The sequence below is a fragment of the Conger conger genome, chromosome 16 (genome assembly GCF_963514075.1).
Source record: "Conger conger chromosome 16, fConCon1.1, whole genome shotgun sequence".
Taxonomy (NCBI): Eukaryota; Metazoa; Chordata; class Actinopteri; order Anguilliformes; family Congridae; genus Conger; species Conger conger.
In genome coordinates, this window is record NC_083775.1 from 41273239 (window position 1) to 41291691 (window position 18453).

General features: G+C 43.3%; 1 protein-coding gene across 1 annotated transcript in view; it reads right to left on the reverse strand.

Moving 5' to 3' along the window:
• Positions 1-1751: 1751 nt before the first annotated feature.
• paqr4a (progestin and adipoQ receptor family member IVa) overlaps positions 1752-18453 on the reverse strand; it is a 31411-nt gene continuing 14709 nt past the window's right edge. Inside the window, exons 2-3 of the mRNA XM_061225120.1 lie at positions 12403-12621; positions 1752-2185 (exon numbers count right to left, since the gene is read on the reverse strand). Coding sequence (XP_061081104.1) covers positions 1752-2185; positions 12403-12621 — 653 coding nt within the window. The remainder of the gene's footprint in view (positions 2186-12402; positions 12622-18453) is intronic.

An 18453-nucleotide genomic window follows, 5' to 3' on the forward strand; every position in this document is an offset into this window, starting at 1 on the left:
TGGCAGGTTTCCACTGACTGAACTCATACTAATGTCATTTTGAGCCAAAATGGCCGTCAGCACTTTGACTGAAGGGTGTCCATCCTACTGTTCCTCAGGTTCTTGCCCTGGAACATCTCCATAGCTGGACTCCTGGTAACTCCAACAGCCGCCAATCATGTTGCCATGGAACCTGGGCTGAATCTGTGTGGCCGCTGGCTGGCTGATTACAGAGGAAGCCAGCAGTTATTGTGCTTCTGTTAACCCTGAGTCCACTGCAAAAACGAAATAGACAACAGAATCTGGCCAACAGTTCCTGCAGTTCAGAAACGCCTATGAACTCTTGATAATACATGAGCAGAACTGTAGCTACCCAACGAGGTGATACGTAACACAAGACAAACATTCCACTGACCGGCCTCAGCTCTGAGCCAACCTACTACAACCGACACCTGCAATTTCGATCTTCAGCTGGCCTAGGTGCAGTTCCAATTGAAACAAATTAAAGCAAATTATATCAATGTAAAACTACAAAAGCAGCACCCTCTAGCTGCAATTACTCTTGACACTTAACTTACAACCATTATATTATATTGCAGTATTTATCCAATAAATATTGTTCTTCAAAAAGCTTTGTAAGGAATGGCACACTTTTAACTGAACTACACAGCAAAACTGTTAAAAACAATTACGTACAGAAAACGCACGCACACACACGCACACACACACACACGCACACACACACACACACACGCACGCACGCCTCAATGTCATCTTTCGCTCTTCGCAACAGGAGGCCGGTAATGGCTATGCTCCAAACATAAACTTGGAAAGCAGCAGGCTCATTGGCCAAGCACTCCACCCAAGTTCCGGTACACCCCCAGTCACAAATCACTATGAGCCATTCTTACGTGCTAACTCAAGTAGTTCCAGTTAATGTAATGGAATATTTGTGTGCACATCAGCTACTGTATCACAACCATGAATGTGTTTCCTCTACTGTGAGTGTGTGTGTGTGAGAGAGTGTCGGTATGATAGTGTGTGTGTGTATGTGTGTGAGTGTACATGTGTAAGTGCGTGTGTGCGCACATCTATGTGCCTGGGTGAGGTTCATGGGAGTCTCTGTGCTAGCTGATATGCTGCATATACTGTGATAGTCTACCTCTGAGGAAAGTACCAGTGCATGTTATTCCCTGGCTGTGATCAGTGCTTGTGGGGGGAAGAACAACAAAAAAAAAAGCAGTACATTACAGCCAATTTACATCACCGTCATGTCTGATATTCCCGTGAAGTGCTATACCCGTCTGATTCCCGAGGACCGGCCTGATAAGCTGTCTTATCTTATTAGCATCTGAGTACATTGAGGCCGCCAATGCTGGTGTAATTACAACAAGAACACTTCTCTGTATCTGCATTTTGTATGGAGGTCTAGCCAGTTTGTCTGCCAATCAGCCAGATTTTCAGTGTTTATGTGCATGGCTGGAGCTACAGGTACAGCCTTGTGTGTGTATGTATGTGTGTGCGTGTGTGCATGTGTGTGTGTGTCATTGCCTGCATCGACACCTATTCATATGTAAAGCACTTAATCTCACTCGTATAAAGCACACTCAGCATTCTCCATTGCATACAGTCTGATGTGACCTTGAAGTCCCACCCCTGACCCAACCCATCACCCCAAACCCATTACCACCACCCCCCCCCCCCCCCCCCCCCCCCACCCCCCGGGCCTAATAGCTCCCGGGGGACCTCCCCTCCCCTCCCCTGTGTGTGGGTCAGTCCCGGGGGCAGTGGTAGCTGTTGATCCACAGCAGGTCGTCCAGCACGCCCCAGTGCAGGTACAGTATGGAGCCCACCACCAGCACGTGCATGATCTGGTGGCTGTTGCACCAGTAGTCAAAGAGGCCGGGCCGGAAGCGCTCGGGGATGCGGGACACGTTGATGATGCCCCCCAGGAGGGCCAGCGTATCCATGGTGAGGAAGTGTCTGAGCGAGGTGGGGCTGCCCCCGCCCACGCCGGCCCCACGCAGCAGGAAGAAGGAGAAGCGGAAGAGGGCCTGCCAGGCGAAGGAGCGCAGCCTCCGCACGCTGCTGCGGGCCGTGATGGCGCAGTAGATGGCGTAGCTGGAGAGCAGGATGTACACCAGCAGGGCCACCGTGCGCGTGAAGGGGTAGCACAGCAACGTGCTGTACACAATGGGCAGAGCTCCTACAGAGAGGGACACAGAGAGAGAGACATTACCACTGTACTGAGAGAGAGAGAGAGAGAGAGAGAGAGAGAGAGACATTACCACTGTACTGAGAGAGAGAGAGACATTACCACTACTGAGAGAGAGAGACATTACCACTGTACTGAGAGAGAGAGAGAGAGAGAGAGACATTACCACTGTACTGAGAGAGAGAGAGAGAGAGAGAGAGAGATTACCACTGTACTGAGAGAGAGAGACATTACCACTGTACTGAGAGAGAGAGACATTACCACTGTACTGAGAGAGAGAGAGAGAGAGAGAGAGACATTACCACTGTACTGAGAGAGAGAGAGAGAGAAAGAGACATTACCACTGTACTGAGAGAGAGAGAGAGAGAGAAAGAGACATTACCACTGTACTGAGAGAGAGAGAGAGACATTACCACTGTACTGAGAGAGAGAGAGAGAGAGAGAGAGAGAGAGAGAGACATTACCACTGTACTGAGAGAGAGAGAGAGAGAGAGAGAGACATTACCACTGTACTGTGAGAGAGAGTGAGAGAGAGAGGGAGAGAGAGACATTACCACTGTACTGAGAGAGAGAGAGAGAGAGAGAGAGAGAGAGAGACATTACCACTGTACTGAGAGAGAGAGAGACATTACCACTGTACTGAGAGAGAGAGAGAGAGAGAGAGAGAGAGAGAGAGAGGGAGAGAGAGACATTACCACTGTACTGAGAGAGAGAGAGAGACATTACCACTGTACTGAGAGAGAGAGAGAGAGAGAGAGAGAGAGAGAGAGAGACATTACCACTGTACAGCACAGGGCTTACAGCAGGACCTGGATCTGCTAGAGTAATACCATCAGACCTGGGCCCTGACGGTACACATGAAAAAGTCAAAGATAATGATTTTCCAAAAAAGGGAATCCAGATCTCAGGGAAACACATATAAATTCAGAAAAGGACAAACCACATCGAACACTGCAGAAACTATAGCTATTTAGGCCTGAATATAAATTGTCATCAGCATTGAAATCCCAATTAGAATTTGGTTAAAAATTGAACCAATTGCCCTATATGGCAGTGAAGTGTGGAGTCCGCTTTCAAAGCAAGATTTTGCTCAATCGGAGCACCCAACTGAAACCCTGCATGCGTTTTGTGCGAATATTTTACAAGTAAAACGGAAAACGGCAAACAATGCATGCAGGGCAGAATTAGGACAATAGCCATTATTAATCAAAATATAAAAGAGGGAAATACAATTTTGGAAACATTTAAAAAACAGCGATCCCCACTCATACTAGGGATGTGACAAATCATCAGTTTTTGTAACCATTCAATTTTCTAAACGGTTAACCGGTTAACCGATACTGCAATTTTTCGGTGAAACAGGGAATTTTCGCTTTCAATATCCGATCGATAAATAGCCAAATGAAAATGTATTGCTTTATTTATCTTTACGTAGATAGTGGAAAGCGAAGTTCAGTTTGCTGGGAGTTAAATTTGTGTGCCAACGAATAAACACGGATGAAGAAATGCCATAGAATAAGCCATAAGTGAACTAACAGCTACAGATTTAAAACACACGGAAATTATTTGACGACTATAGTACTGCAGCATTCAATTCCATGTGGTGTTTGCATTCTTAACCCTCTGAAATGGCCGCAAATTGCTTGCTTGTACGACTGTAGCTTGTGGATTGAATGTAATATTTCATGCAACATTTGTCCAATTATGTATTGCTTTGTTTATTTGTATGTACATACAGCATAATGGAAAGCTACGTTCAGTTTTACGTTTGTTTGAATTTGCGTGTCAACAAATAAACACGGATGGTCTGTGAACTTTAAGAAACGACATAACGTTACGATAAGCCATGAGTCAACCAACAGCCACAGAAATTATTTGATAACTCTGTAGCATTCAAATCCCTTTTTGCATTGTACACCCCCTGAAATGGCCAGATTACTTGCTCAAAATACTGAAGCTTGACGATTGCTAGTTTAGAACCGCAATAATACACCTGAACGTGCATTCATTTTGAGCTTACAATTTCACCTTCAGAAAAAAGAATTTTGGTTATCGGTTATTCATTTTTTGTAACCATTTACAAATCAGTTTTACCGGTTAACCGTTTAACCTTTCACACCCCTAACTCATACTATTACAAAGCCCTGCAGTGCCAAGAGCTGAGCCCAGAGAAGAGTCCCCTCAACCAGCTGGTCACTAACCCCCACTAACACCATCCAGCCTCAGGACAATGAACCAATTAGAATCAACCAAATTATAAAGCAAAAAAAGAGAGAGGGGGGCGGGGTTTGGGGTCAGGGGTGGGGCTTGAGAGAGAGAGAGAGAGAGAGTGTTGTAAACTATGGGGACAGTTCCTACAGAGAGAGAAAGAGAGTGTTGTAAACTATGGGGATCGTTCCGAGAGAGAGAGAGAGAGAGAGAGAGAGAGAATTATTACATTACATTACATTATTGGCATTTGGCAGACGCTCTTATCCAGAGCGACGTACAGTTGATGAGACTTAGCAGGAGACAATCCTCCCCTGGAGCAATGCAGGGTTAAGGGTCTTGCTCAAGGGCCCAATGGCTGTGCGGATCTTATTGTGGCTACACCGGGATTAGAACCTCCGATCATGCGTGTCCCAGTCCTTTACCTTAACCACTACGCTACAGGCCACCCTGTACTATGGGGATCATTCCTACAGAGAGAAAGAGAGTTTAAATTATGGGGATATGTCAGGCACCAGAACACAGAACCCAATGGCAAGACCACAGGAGATGAAGTTAATGTTACAGTCTTTATTAACTTCAGAACAGTTCAGACAGGCAGGGGTCGATAACCAGCAAACAGCAGAGATAAGGCAGTTCGAAAATGAGAGTCCAGGCAATGGTTCAATATCCAGGCAAACGGGTACAACAAGGATAATTCAGAGAATGTTCAAGGTCACAGGCAAGTGGTGCTTGCTGCGAGATTGGTTTTATTCAGGCTTACTACTTTGCTAGCTCAGTCGTAAGAACAATTTCACAATCTAACTAGCACATTAGCTGAGGGCAAAAGTCTTCGAAAAGTGATAAATGTCACCAAGTTAGCTAGCTAGATTTTATCAACCCTAACTCTGTATTTTGCGAGCTGAATCATAGGAGCAATTTTTAAATCTAACTAGCTTAGGAGGGCATAAGTCTTCAAAAACCTGGCTATAGCATAAATGTCACCTAGTTAGCTAGCTAGCATTAAAAAAAAGAAGATATAACTAGCTAGCTAACTTGTAAGCCAGCCACCTAGTCAAGCTAAAATCTGACTCGCACCTAGTTAACTGCCAGAGATAGGTGGCCTTTTGGGAAAGCTAGTTTGGTTGCGTGCCACAGCAAGCTGGCCAAAAAGCCAAGCTGCAACATATGCTACAGCTAGGTGGCTGCGCAAAAAGGCCACTTACAGTCCCCTCCAAAAGAATTGGAACAACTCTCAATTCCTTTGTTTTTGCTATACAGTTAAGACAATTGAGTTTGAGGTCAAAAGATGTACATGAGTTGGCAGATCCCAATTCCAGCTTTTTTTTTCTGGTATTTTTGTCTAGATTTGTTGAACAACTTATTACCTTCTGTATCAGACCACCCATTTTTTAGGTGAGCAAAAGTATTGGAACATGTGACTGACAGGTGTTTCTTAATGCCCAGATGTGTCCTGTTAGATTGATTGATTGATAAATAGTTCTGAATGTCTACTCTTGGTTTTAGCCTCGGGTTTTGCCCGTGAAGACCGCATTTCTGTTAGAAAAGATAAACCAATATGAAGACCAGAGAGCTGGCATATAGGTTGACAAGGAAAACAACAGCAGTTGAAGATATGACAGCTGAGAAGAAAACCCCCAAAACATCAGTCAGTGACATCACAAACAATCTCCACAGGCCAGTCAGTGACATCACAAACAATCTCCACAGGCCAGTCAGTGACATCACAAACAATCTCCACAGGCCAGTCATTGACATCGCAAACAATCTCCACAGGCCAGAGGTAAAGGTGTCTCGACCGTTCAAAGAAGACTTAGTCTAGAGAGCAGCAATATAGAGGCTATACCACAACTTGCAAACCACTCATCAGTGGTAAAATTGGAAGGTGAGATTACAAATTGCAAAGAAATACAGAGATGAGCCACAAAAGTTCCGGGACAAAGTTTTATGGACTGATGAGACCAAGATTAAACTCTACCAAAAATGACAGAAAGGACAAAGTGTACAGAAAGAAGGGATCTGCTCATGATCCAAAACATAAGAGCTCATCTGTGAAACACGGTAGAAGAAGCGTCGTGGCTTGGGCTGGCATGGCTGCTTCTGGAGTGGGCTCCCTAATCTTTATTGATGATGTAACTCATTTTGGTTTATAAAAACATTCTGTCTGCCAAATTACAGAGAAATGCGTCCAAACTGATTGGGAGGAACTTCATCATGCAGCAAGACCAAACAAAACATACTGCCATCACAACAAAGAACTTCATTAGGGAGAAAAAGTGGAAGGTTTTAGACTGGCCAATTCAATCACCAGGTCTTAACCGAATTGAGCATGCATTTCACCTCCTGAAGGGAAAGAACCCCTGAAACAAACAGCAACGGAAAGAGGCTGCAGTAAAAGCCTGGAAAAGCATCACAAAAGAAGAATGCAACAGCCTGGTGATGTCAAGGATTGATGCAGTTATTGCAAGCAAGCGATATGCTACCAAATATGAAGGGTTATTTACTTTCATTTACTTATATACTCTCTGTTCCAATACTTTTGCTCACCGAAAAATTGGGTTGTCTGATACCAAAGGTGCTATGTTCTAAGTAGTTTAACTAATCTAGGTGTAAATACCAGGAAATAAAAGCTGAAAATCTGAACTCTTATGTCATGTCTTTGTATCTCAACCCCAAATGTATTCAGTGTATTGCAATAAAAAGGAATTGGCCTTGCTGTTCCAATACTTTTGAAGGGGACTGCATATAGAAAACATATAATTTAAAATATTGTTGTAATTCTCCCTTTGAGTTCGAAACGCATGACTGCAGCAGTTTTGGGCGTGTGCGCAGTACACTACACTAACCAGTCTTGCACAGCAAAACTAATTTACATGCACATATTTGCATGAGTTAAGCCTTCCTCTGCTTCACCTGGCTCTGGAGTCATATTCAGAGACTGAATTAATGTTCTCGAAGTAGACTTCCACACTCAGTGAGCTATTTATTAGGTAGACCTGTACACCAGCTCGTTAATGCAAATATTTAATCAGTCAATCATGTTGCAGCTACTAAATGCATACAAACATGCAGACATGGTCAAGAGGTTCAGGTTTTTCAGACCAAATGTCAGAATTGGGAAGAAATGTGATCTTGGAATAATTGTTGGTGCCAGACAGGGTGGTCTGAATGTCTCAGAAACTGCTGATCTCCTGGGATTTTCATGCACAACAGTCTCTCGAGTTTGCAGAGAATGGTGCGAAAAACAAAAAGCATCCAGTGAGCAGCAGTTCTGCAGGCAAAAATGTATTGTTAATGAGAGACGTCAGATGAGTCAATGTGCTTGAGGGTCGCTGGGCTAGGGACTGAGCCACAGTCTTGCCCGACTCTATATTTAATGAATGTGTTCCGACACCGTTCCACTGTGGGATGCAGTCTCTACACATAGGCTGCATCCGGAAATGCATGATCAGCATACTACTATGTCTCAATGAAAATGAGCCTGAGATTTAGTATGAGTAGTATGCTAGTACTTTACCCATAATGCACTCTCTACACACCTTACCCATAACGCACTCTCTACACACCTTACCCATAATGCACTCTCCACACCTTACCCATAATGCACTCTCTCCACACCTTACCCATAATGCACTCTCTACACACCTTACCCATAATGCACTCTCTACACAAACTTTACCCACAATACACTATCTAGACAAACTTTACCCATAATGCAGTCAGTACATACTTTACCCATAATGCAGTCTGTACATACTTCACCCATAATGCAGTCTGTACATACATTACCCATAATGCAGTCTGTACATACATTACCCATAATGCAGTCTGTACATACTTTACCCATAATGCACTCACGATTCCAAGGAATCGCTCGTCTGAGTAAATACTTCTGAGGAAGACAGCGAACCACCAATAGAGGACATTTTCAGTGACATGACGCCATTTTATATAAGTGAGCATCTAAATACATTCTCAAAATATTTTTGTATTATTCAGTATGCTTATCAATCAAAAGCCAGCTTGCTTTTGAATAATAAATGTGAAATTGTGGAATGTGTTTGATTTGTTGATGGAGGTTGGATATTTGACAAAAACGTCAATCAATGGACCTCAATGAATATATTAGTATACAAGATGTTATTATTGTGATGATTGTACTTATTTTTATGATCTTGGCCTGTTGCTGTCTGCGGCGATCGCAAGGAAAGGGAGGTTGAGAGGGAGAGTGGGAGAGAGAGAGAGAGAGAGAGGGAGAGAGAGGGAGAGAGAGAGGGAGAGAGGGAGGTTGAGAGGGAAAGGCAGGGGGAGGGTGACAGGTGGGGGGGAAGAGCAAACACTTTTTTTTAGGATAAAAAACCTACTCCCTCCACTGATTATGTTATGTTATTTTTTCTCTACATATGCTGTGTTAAGAGTCATTTGACACAGGGCGTGTTCATTCTGAAAACGTTTGACACACAATGTGCAAGAATACTCTAGTTGACACGTTTACCTGTTGGCCACTACTTATATGCGAGTAATTCTTCTGCATTTGGATTTAATGAGTACTTTCAGTGGATGAAATATATATTTTCCAATGAAAATAGTTTAAAAAACAGCAGAGCTGTTCTACACAACATGTGCTAAAAATGACATCTCTTCTTAGTATACAGAAACTCATTCCATAATGCTCTTTCCACACAAAGTTTACCCAAAATGCACTATCCCTACAAACACCAAAGATCCCTGGGGCAGAACCAGAGACAAACAAGCGCATCTTTAAAGTAAAAGCATCAAAGAGAAATAAAGAGCACAATGCTCATTTCTGAATGAGATTTGCACATTCAAGCATTTATGTAAAAAGCATTCTTAAAAAGTAGCATTTAGAAAAAATACCACTTTGGGGTTTCTATGACTCAAAGCAGCACATTTTCCAGCAAAGGTCACTTAATAAAAGGTTTTTGCACATGCCATCAACGATCCTGAGCAATGAAACTGAGAGAAACACTGACTGCTGAAGCAATTTCTTAAAGCCTGAAATCTGTAGCTGCAGGTGACTGGATGGCCAGAGGGGGCACTCATGCACAAGGCAGGGAAAAACTGAAAAAAGGCACAGCCCAATCATGCCATGTCCAATCACATCACACCCCAATCATGCCATGTCCAATCATGCCATGTCCAATCACGCCATGTCCAATCACATCACACCCCAATCATGCCATGTCCAATCACGTCACAGCCCAATCATGCCATGTCCAATCACATCACACCCCAATCACGCCATGTCCAATCATGCCATGTCCAATCACATCACACCCCAATCACGCCATGTCCAATCACATCACACCCCAATCATGCCATGTCCAATCACATCACACCCCAATCATGCCATGTCCAATCACGTCACAGCCCAATCATGCCATGTCCAATCACGTCACACCCCAATCATGCCATGTCCAATAACGTCACTGCCCAATCTTGCCATGTCCAATCACGTCACAGCCCAATCATGCCATGTCCAATCACGTCACACCCCAATCATGCCATGTCCAATCACATCACACCCCAATCATGCCATGTCCAATCACATCACACCCCAATCATGCCATGTCCAATCACATCACACCCCAATCATGCCATGTCCAATCACGTCACACCCCAATCATGCCATGTCCAATCACATCACACCCCAATCATGCCATGTCCAATCACATCACACCCCAATCATGCCATGTCCAATCACATCACACCCCAATCATGCCATGTCCAATCACATCACACCCCAATCATGCCATGTCCAATCACATCACACCCCAACAACAAGTAATTTGATTGATGTCACTGCTTGGCCAGAGATTGCACTCAGCTGGTGTCCCAGGTCTGAATAATTCCTTGATTGAGAGGGGGAAGAATGAAAACCACCAGCACTGCCAGTCCTCTGTGATGTGAATGTGCCTGTCTTTGGCTCAGATGTGAGTGTCCCTGTCATTGTGTAAAATGTGAGTGAGCCTGTCTTTGGCTCAGATGCGAGTGTGCTGTCTTTGGCTCAGATGTGAGTGTGCTGTCTTTGGCTCAGATGTGAGTGTGCTGTCTTTGGCTCAGATGTGAGTGTGCTGTCGTTGGGTCAGATGTTAGTGTGCTGTCGTTGGGTCAGATGTGAGTGTGCTGTCTTTGGCTCAGATGTGAGTATTTGCCTGTCAGAAACCAGCAGATCTTGTGCCTCCAGGTTACAGACACCTGATGTAGAGGATTACTGATCAGCACAGATTCATGCACATGCACACACACACACACACACACACACACACACACACACACACACACACACACACTAACACACTCTCACATACACACCACACAAACACATACACACTCAGACACAATCTCTCTCACACACACCAGAGATGGGGACTGGAGTCCCACTTGAGTCGCACATACACAGACTCCAGACTCGACTCTGACTCGTCCAAAAATGACTTGAGAGTCGACTGGAGTGAACAATAAGAGTCTGCCAAATGGCAGTGAATGTTACAGCCAATGATTATTTTTCAATGAAAGATATCCTGTATTTAAAACACATCGAACGTCGTTTTATGCGCCAGACCGAGCGCCTTTTAGTTGCAACTAGCGCAACACCCTACGTTGTATTTCTTGCAGCATAGCTTGCTAAGATTACAGTTCCGCGTGTTGTTCTGCCTTTGAGTTTAAATCATTCAGCTCGCAAAATGTGGAGAATTAAAATAAAAGATGCGGGAGCAACCACGTCAAATTTCAACAGACATTTGAAAACTCATACGGAAAGGTAAGTCAGTTTACTAGCACCTGAGCTGATCCACCGCTGTTCACTGTTGCATTTAGGTAACTTAGCTAAACTGTTGTGTTGGCTGAATGACGCATTTCAGACTCAGTATAATGTTTGTGTCACTGTTTAATCAGCATAACAGAAGTGCATATTTTCTTACTTTGTTGACTGCCAAGTTGCATCGACGTTGGCTTGCATTTCAAATGGTTGATCTTGAAAAGCTATGCAAGCTAGAGAACTACGAGTGTACGGTACAGTAATGTTAAAACAAGGTTAGCTTGAAAAGCCCCATACATTTTTATTGTCAACGTTCACACAAGCAGCCGTGCCATGTAATGGGATTTTGATCTGGAGCCCGATCAAGGGTTGCACTATTTCAAAAACCTTTCAGTTTGGTCTTTGAGATTGATATGCAAGCAGGACAGCGAGTGATTTTGAATGTCTTGTTAGGTGACGTCACGTACTAGTTGCGTGGATATTGTTTGGTTTTTTCAGTGTCTTACAAATATTAACTGTATTTTCGAGAGAGCTTGTTTGTAAGTGACGTTACATTAAAAGCTACCGTAGAACCGGAGTTTGGCATGTACTGTAGTTGCATGCGGTTTTGAAATGATTTGTAATTTTACTATGCAATAGTGAAATGGTTTTCCAACAGCATAATGTAGATGTAGTCCCAAAAATCTATTTTTTGCATAAACAATATCGAGCCTCATTAGATTAAAAAAAATGATTTAAGTAAATGGTTAAAAGGTACCTTTAATTTTAAAATGAAAAAGTAAGGGTATATTAATAAACCAATACTGCAAGGTGATTCAAATTTCAGAGTCATAGATACAGATTAAGCCTAGTCCTAGACTAAATTTATTCGGAGATTATCCATACAAAACTGCATTTAGTCCAGGATTAAGATCAATCTTTGTTCATGTAACCGGCCCACACACACAGACACACACACAATCTCCCTCACACACTCACTCACACACACACACACACACACACACACACACACACTCTCTCACACACACACACACACACACACTCACACACACACACACACACTCACACACACGCACACACACACAATCTCCCTCACACACTCACACACACACACACACACACACACACACAATCTCCCTCACACACACACTCACACACACACACAATCTCCCTCACACACACACACACACACACGCAGCCCTGCTTAGAAGGCTCGTACCCAGCGTGTTGATCATGCAGATGCCGCACATGTCGAGGGTGAGCAGGGTGTGGTAAACAGGCTCGCCGCCCTCGTGGTTCATGAAGAGGTGGTAGAGCACCGAGCCCAGCTGGGGGGACAGGCAGGCAAGGAAGTGCACCACGCCCAGCCACGTCACACTGATCTGGGACCACGGGATGTTGAGGGGGAGCAGGACCAGGAAGCAGAGAAGTGGGATTCCTGTAACACAAAGCAGGAGAGAGGGTAAGAACAGCTCATATAGAGCACTACAGTAACAGCAGGAGAGAGGGTGAGAACAGCTCATATAGAGCACTACAGTAACAGAGCAGGAGAGAGGGTGAGAACAGCTCATATAGAGCACTACAGTAACAGAGCAGGAGAGAGGGTGAGAACAACTCATATAGAGCACTACAGTAACAGAGCAGGAGAGAGGGTAAGAACAGCTCATATAGAGCACTACAGTAACAGAGCAGGAGAGAGGGTGAGAACAGCTCATATAGAGCACTACAGTAACAGAGCAGGAGAGAGGATGAGAACAGCTCATATAGAGCACTACAGTAACAGAGCAGGAGAGAGGGTGAGAACAGCTCATATAGAGCACTACAGTAACAGAGCAGGAGAGAGGGTGAGAACAGCTCATATAGAGCACTACAGTAACAGAGCAGGAGAGAGGGTGAGAACAGCTCATATAGAGCACTACAGTAACAGAGCAGGAGAGAGGGTGAGAACAGCTCATATAGAGCACTACAGTAACAGAGCAGGAGAGAGGGTGAGAACAGCTCCTATAGAGCACTACAGTAACAGAGCTGGAGAGAGGGTGAGAACAGCTCATATAGAGCACTACAGTAACAGAGCAGGAGAGAGGGTGAGAACAGCTCATATAGAGCACTACAGTAACAGAGCAGGAGAGAGGGTGAGAACAGCTCATATAGAGCACTACAGTAACAGAGCAGGAGAGAGGGTGAGAACAGCTCATATAGAGCACTACAGTAACAGAGCAGGAGAGAGGGTGAGAACAGCTCATATAGAGCACTACAGTAACAGAGCAGGAGAGAGGGTAAGAACAGCTCATATAGAGCACTACAGTAACAGAGCAGGAGAGAGGGTAAGAACAGCTCATATAGAGCACTACAGTAACAGAGCAGGAGAGAGGATGAGAACAACTCATATAGAGCACTACAGTAACAGAGCAGGAGAGAGGGTGAGAACAGCTCATATAGAGCACTACAGTAACAGAGCAGGAGAGAGGGTGAGAACAGCTCATATAGAGCACTACAGTAACAGAGCTGGAGAGAGGGTGAGAACAGCTCATATAGAGCACTACAGTAACAGAGCAGGAGAGAGGGTGAGAACAGCTCATATAGAGCACTACAGTAACAGAGCAGGAGAGGGTGAGAACAGCTCATATAGAGCACTACAGTAACAGAGCAGGAGAGAGGGTGAGAACAGCTCATATAGAGCACTACAGTAACAGAGCAGGAGAGAGGGTGAGAACAGCTCATATAGAGCACTACAGTAACAGAGCAGGAGAGAGGGTGAGAACAGCTCATATAGAGCACTACAGTAACAGAGCAGGAGAGAGGGTAAGAACAGCTCATATAGAGCACTACAGTAACAGAGCAGGAGAGAGGGTAAGAACAGCTCATATAGAGCACTACAGTAACAGAGCAGGAGAGAGGATGAGAACAACTCATATAGAGCACTACAGTAACAGAGCAGGAGAGAGGGTGAGAACAGCTCATATAGAGCACTACAGTAACAGAGCAGGAGAGAGGGTGAGAACAGCTCATATAGAGCACTACAGTAACAGAGCTGGAGAGAGGGTGAGAACAGCTCATATAGAGCACTACAGTAACAGAGCAGGAGAGAGGGTGAGAACAGCTCATATAGAGCACTACAGTAACAGAGCAGGAGAGGGTGAGAACAGCTCATATAGAGCACTACAGTAACAGAGCAGGAGAGAGGGTGAGAACAGCTCATATAGAGCACTACAGTAACAGAGCAGGAGAGAGGGTGAGAACAGCTCATATAGAGCACTACAGTAACAGAGCAGGAGAGAGGGTGAGAACAGCTCATATAGAGCACTACAGTAACAGAGCAGGAGAGAGGGTGAGAACAGCTCATATAGAGTACTACAGTAACAGAGCAGGAGAGAGGGTGGAAACAGCCCATATAAATGGACGGCATTTGAGAAGAGTACTACAGTTCCTGCAAGGTTTGCATGGTACAGAGGGGTTGTTCCAGGTTATGCGAGAACTGCTTATCATGGGGAATATAACCTGATCCATGTTACTCAATACAAGTGTAATTGTGCATAGTTCCGCACCAGCATCATCACTCTCCCCTACTGTCCAAAGTCAAATCATTTGTCCTGGCCAGATGATACCACAAGTGCTATCTAACACCTCTATTTTGAGTGTCTTACGTCCATGGCTCTCCTCTGTCTTTGGCACTGTTAAAGCTCAGAGCAGATCAGGGCACTTGCAGTGCACACACTACTGAAGACAGACAGAAGTCCTGTCAGAACACGGTTACATTATAATATTAATCAATGAGAAGCGCGCCAGAGTTAACTAGGAAACTGTTCTGAATTAAAACACTGATTTTGGGATCCATTTTATAGACTCAACTATAATCGACAGCAATATTGTGCATAAAGAAGAAATTACCTGATTTCAAGTGATATTCAGCTTAAAAACAAGGTTTGCACACCTGACATAGGTAACAGGTGCTAGAACATCTTGCAAAACAACCTTTAATCGAGTAAACAGACTGTTCGGAAACAATCCTTCTTCAGGGTCATATTCAGCTGAAATGTTTGTTCTATTTGACTTCATTTGGCATGTGGCTGTTCTTAACCAAGATATTTACTAATATTTAAAGTCTGAATACCATACACCAAGTGGCGCTGATGTAGGAAGCCATCAAATGTTATATTTGTGAATTAAGCTTCTTTGAAATGATCAAAACATGCCAAGTCAAAGCAGGAACAACACAATTATTTGTTCATAAGTAGACCTATTATACCTTTTGAACTACATAAAGTTTGATTTTGATAGTAAACTTTCCACCTTACCTACTACTTGGTTGAATATGCAACACTCTTCTGGTTGGACCCAAATTTGGCATTGTATAATTTTTTAATAAATGTTCTATTTGAATGGCGGCACGGATGGTGCAGTGGGTAGCACTGCCGCCTCACAGCAAGGAGGTCCTGGGTTCGAATCCCCGTCGGCCGGGGCCTCTCTGTGCGGAGTTTGCATGTTCTCCCCGTGTCTGCGTGGGTTTCCTCCGGGTACTCCGGTTTCCTCCCACAGTCCAAAGACATGCACGTTAGGCTGATTGGAGAGTCTAAATTGCCCGTAGGTATGAGTGTGTGAGTGAATGGTGTGTGTGCCCTGCGATGGACTGGCGACCTGTCCAGGGTGTATTCCTGCCTTTCGCCCAATGTATGCTGGGATAGGCTCCAGCCCCCCTGCGACCCTGATCAGGATAAGCGGGTTCAGATAATGGATGGATGGATGTTCTATTTGACTTAATTTTCAGAGTACACATTTTCAGGTTTTCACCTTCTTTAATGCCAAAGATATGGTGCTCCAAAATCGGCACAAACCCCAATTTCCATTTGCGAGTGACTTTTTGGGTACCACCTCCCCCACTGTTTAAAAGCCAATGACAAGGCTCTAGAACGACAAATCCAAGTAGGCTAATATTTTGGACATTCTATAATGAATATATAGAACATTTCCAAAATTGAGCAAAATTGGATTGGTCAACTCCCACACCTCTAGTTGATATTTCACGGAATGACCCTTATTTATTACATAAACGGCATCACATCTCCAGCTCTCTGTTAACATTGGTGAAATAATGTATTTGAATAAAACAATTTCAGAAAAAACTGCAATTGGTTAAGTTTTAGTCTAAATACTGTCACGTCCGTGCCCTTTTGCCGTTGTGTGCCACTCCCTTTTCTGTGTTTTTTGTATTTTCACTCCTTGCGCCCCTTCATCACATTTTTATGTTTCCTTTGCATTTTGTGTTTTATGTCCCAGTTCTCTTTCCGTAGTCCATTCTGTTCACCTGTTCATTCCGTTCACCTGTGTCTCCGCCCTCCACTTCTTAGATGTATCCATTCCTGTCTCTTGCTATTCGTTTCACCTGTTTCTCGAGTGCTTGATAGTATTGTATTTAAGGCTGTCAGTTCTCCAGGCTAGTTCATTTCACTTGTGTTTGATTTATCCTGTCTGTTCTAGCTGTGTATATTCTGTCTGCTATCAGTTCTGTTTGGTTCTCTAGATTATCAGTTTTTGGACTTTCGCTTGTTTGGACTGCTTATCCGGTATTGATACTCTCACCTGTTTAACAATTGCACACTTGATATTCTCTGCGATACCCGTGTACTGGATTTTGACCACTGCCTGCCTTAATTCTGCCTAGATCCTCATAAAAGCAAATGCAATTTCTGCGAGGATGACATAAGAGCATACATCACTCATTGGCATTTTCCAGAAATCACAATTTCATACCTGTGAAATATCACAGCACATCGTATGCAACGCAAAGTTATTCTGTCCGACCAGCTCCACAGTCAGCTCAATGGAAGTACACTACGTCCTGACAACACCTCTTCGGTGACAATTTAAAAATAAAAGTTATTTTAAATGTTATTTTTTGACAGTATTTTTAACTTTATCGCACAAGAAATGTCAGGTGGTCTACAGTGCCTAACACATTATTATTTTGTGGTTGTGTTTTGTATTTACAATAATTTAAGAATATTCCATTCTAGTGGTCAGGTAATTGGTATCTTTAGCATCCAATTTTACATTTAAAGACAGAAAAATAATTATACAAATATACAAATGAATGAGCTCAATACAACAGCTATTACCATCATAGTTATCCATCATTTGTTCACTTTATCCTGTAATTTATTGGTTTAAATTAATATTTTACATGGTTGCATCACCTGACGATTATCAGTTCTGCCACCTGACAACATTAGTAATGACAGAATATTTGCTGAATAATATGCCGAATAATTGCATTTCTATTTCAAATACAAAAAAGGGTTTTAGTCAACAGTCTCTATTGAAGTAAAAGTAGTAAATTGATCAAAAACAGGATTGATTGCATGAGATCACATTCGGTACATAGCAACTAGAACAGGCTACAGTGCAATAGATTGATTAGATAAACTGTAATGGATTGTGATTGAACAAGTCATGTTTTAACTTGATACCCTTAAAAAGAAACTGAGATTTTAAAACAATAATGCATAGCAACCGGGATGCAACACTATATAATAACTACATCCTAAATAAAAACAACAATGAAGTCATGTTTGACAAAATACAGTCCCCTCCAAAAGTATTGGAACAGCAAGGTCGATTTCTTTGTTTTTGCTATGCGCTGAAGACAATTGAGTTTGAGGTCAAAAGATGTACATGAGATAAGGGTTTTTGTTTCCAGGTATTTTTATCTAGATAAAACAACTGTTAAACAACTACAAATATCATATTGGTTAAAGAGTAAATAGCTATGAATGTCTACTCTTGGTTTTAGCCTTGGGTTTTCCCTATGAAGACTGCATTTGTATTACAAAAGATAAACCCACATGAAGCTGTCTTTGGGAGAAAAGCAAGCCATTTTGAATCTTAGAAAAGAGGGGAAATTGATCATAGCCATTGCACAAGCATTGGGGATAGCTTCATAGCTGCCAACTCTCACGCTTTCGGCGTGAGACACACACATTTGCATGTGTGTGTGAAAACAGGCAAATGCGTGTGTCTCACGCCGAAAGCGTGAGAGTTGGCAGCTATGTAGCTTATAACTTGGACTGTCCTGAAAAAGAAAGAAACCACTGGCATGCTGAGCAACAGACATCGAACAGGTCGACCAAGGAAAACAACAGCAGTTGATGACAGAAATATTGTGAGAGCTGTGAAGAAAAACCCCAAAACATTAGTCAGTGACATCACAAACAATCTCCACAGGTCAGGGGTGAACGTATCTCAATCAATCGTTCAAGGAAGACTTAGAGAGCAG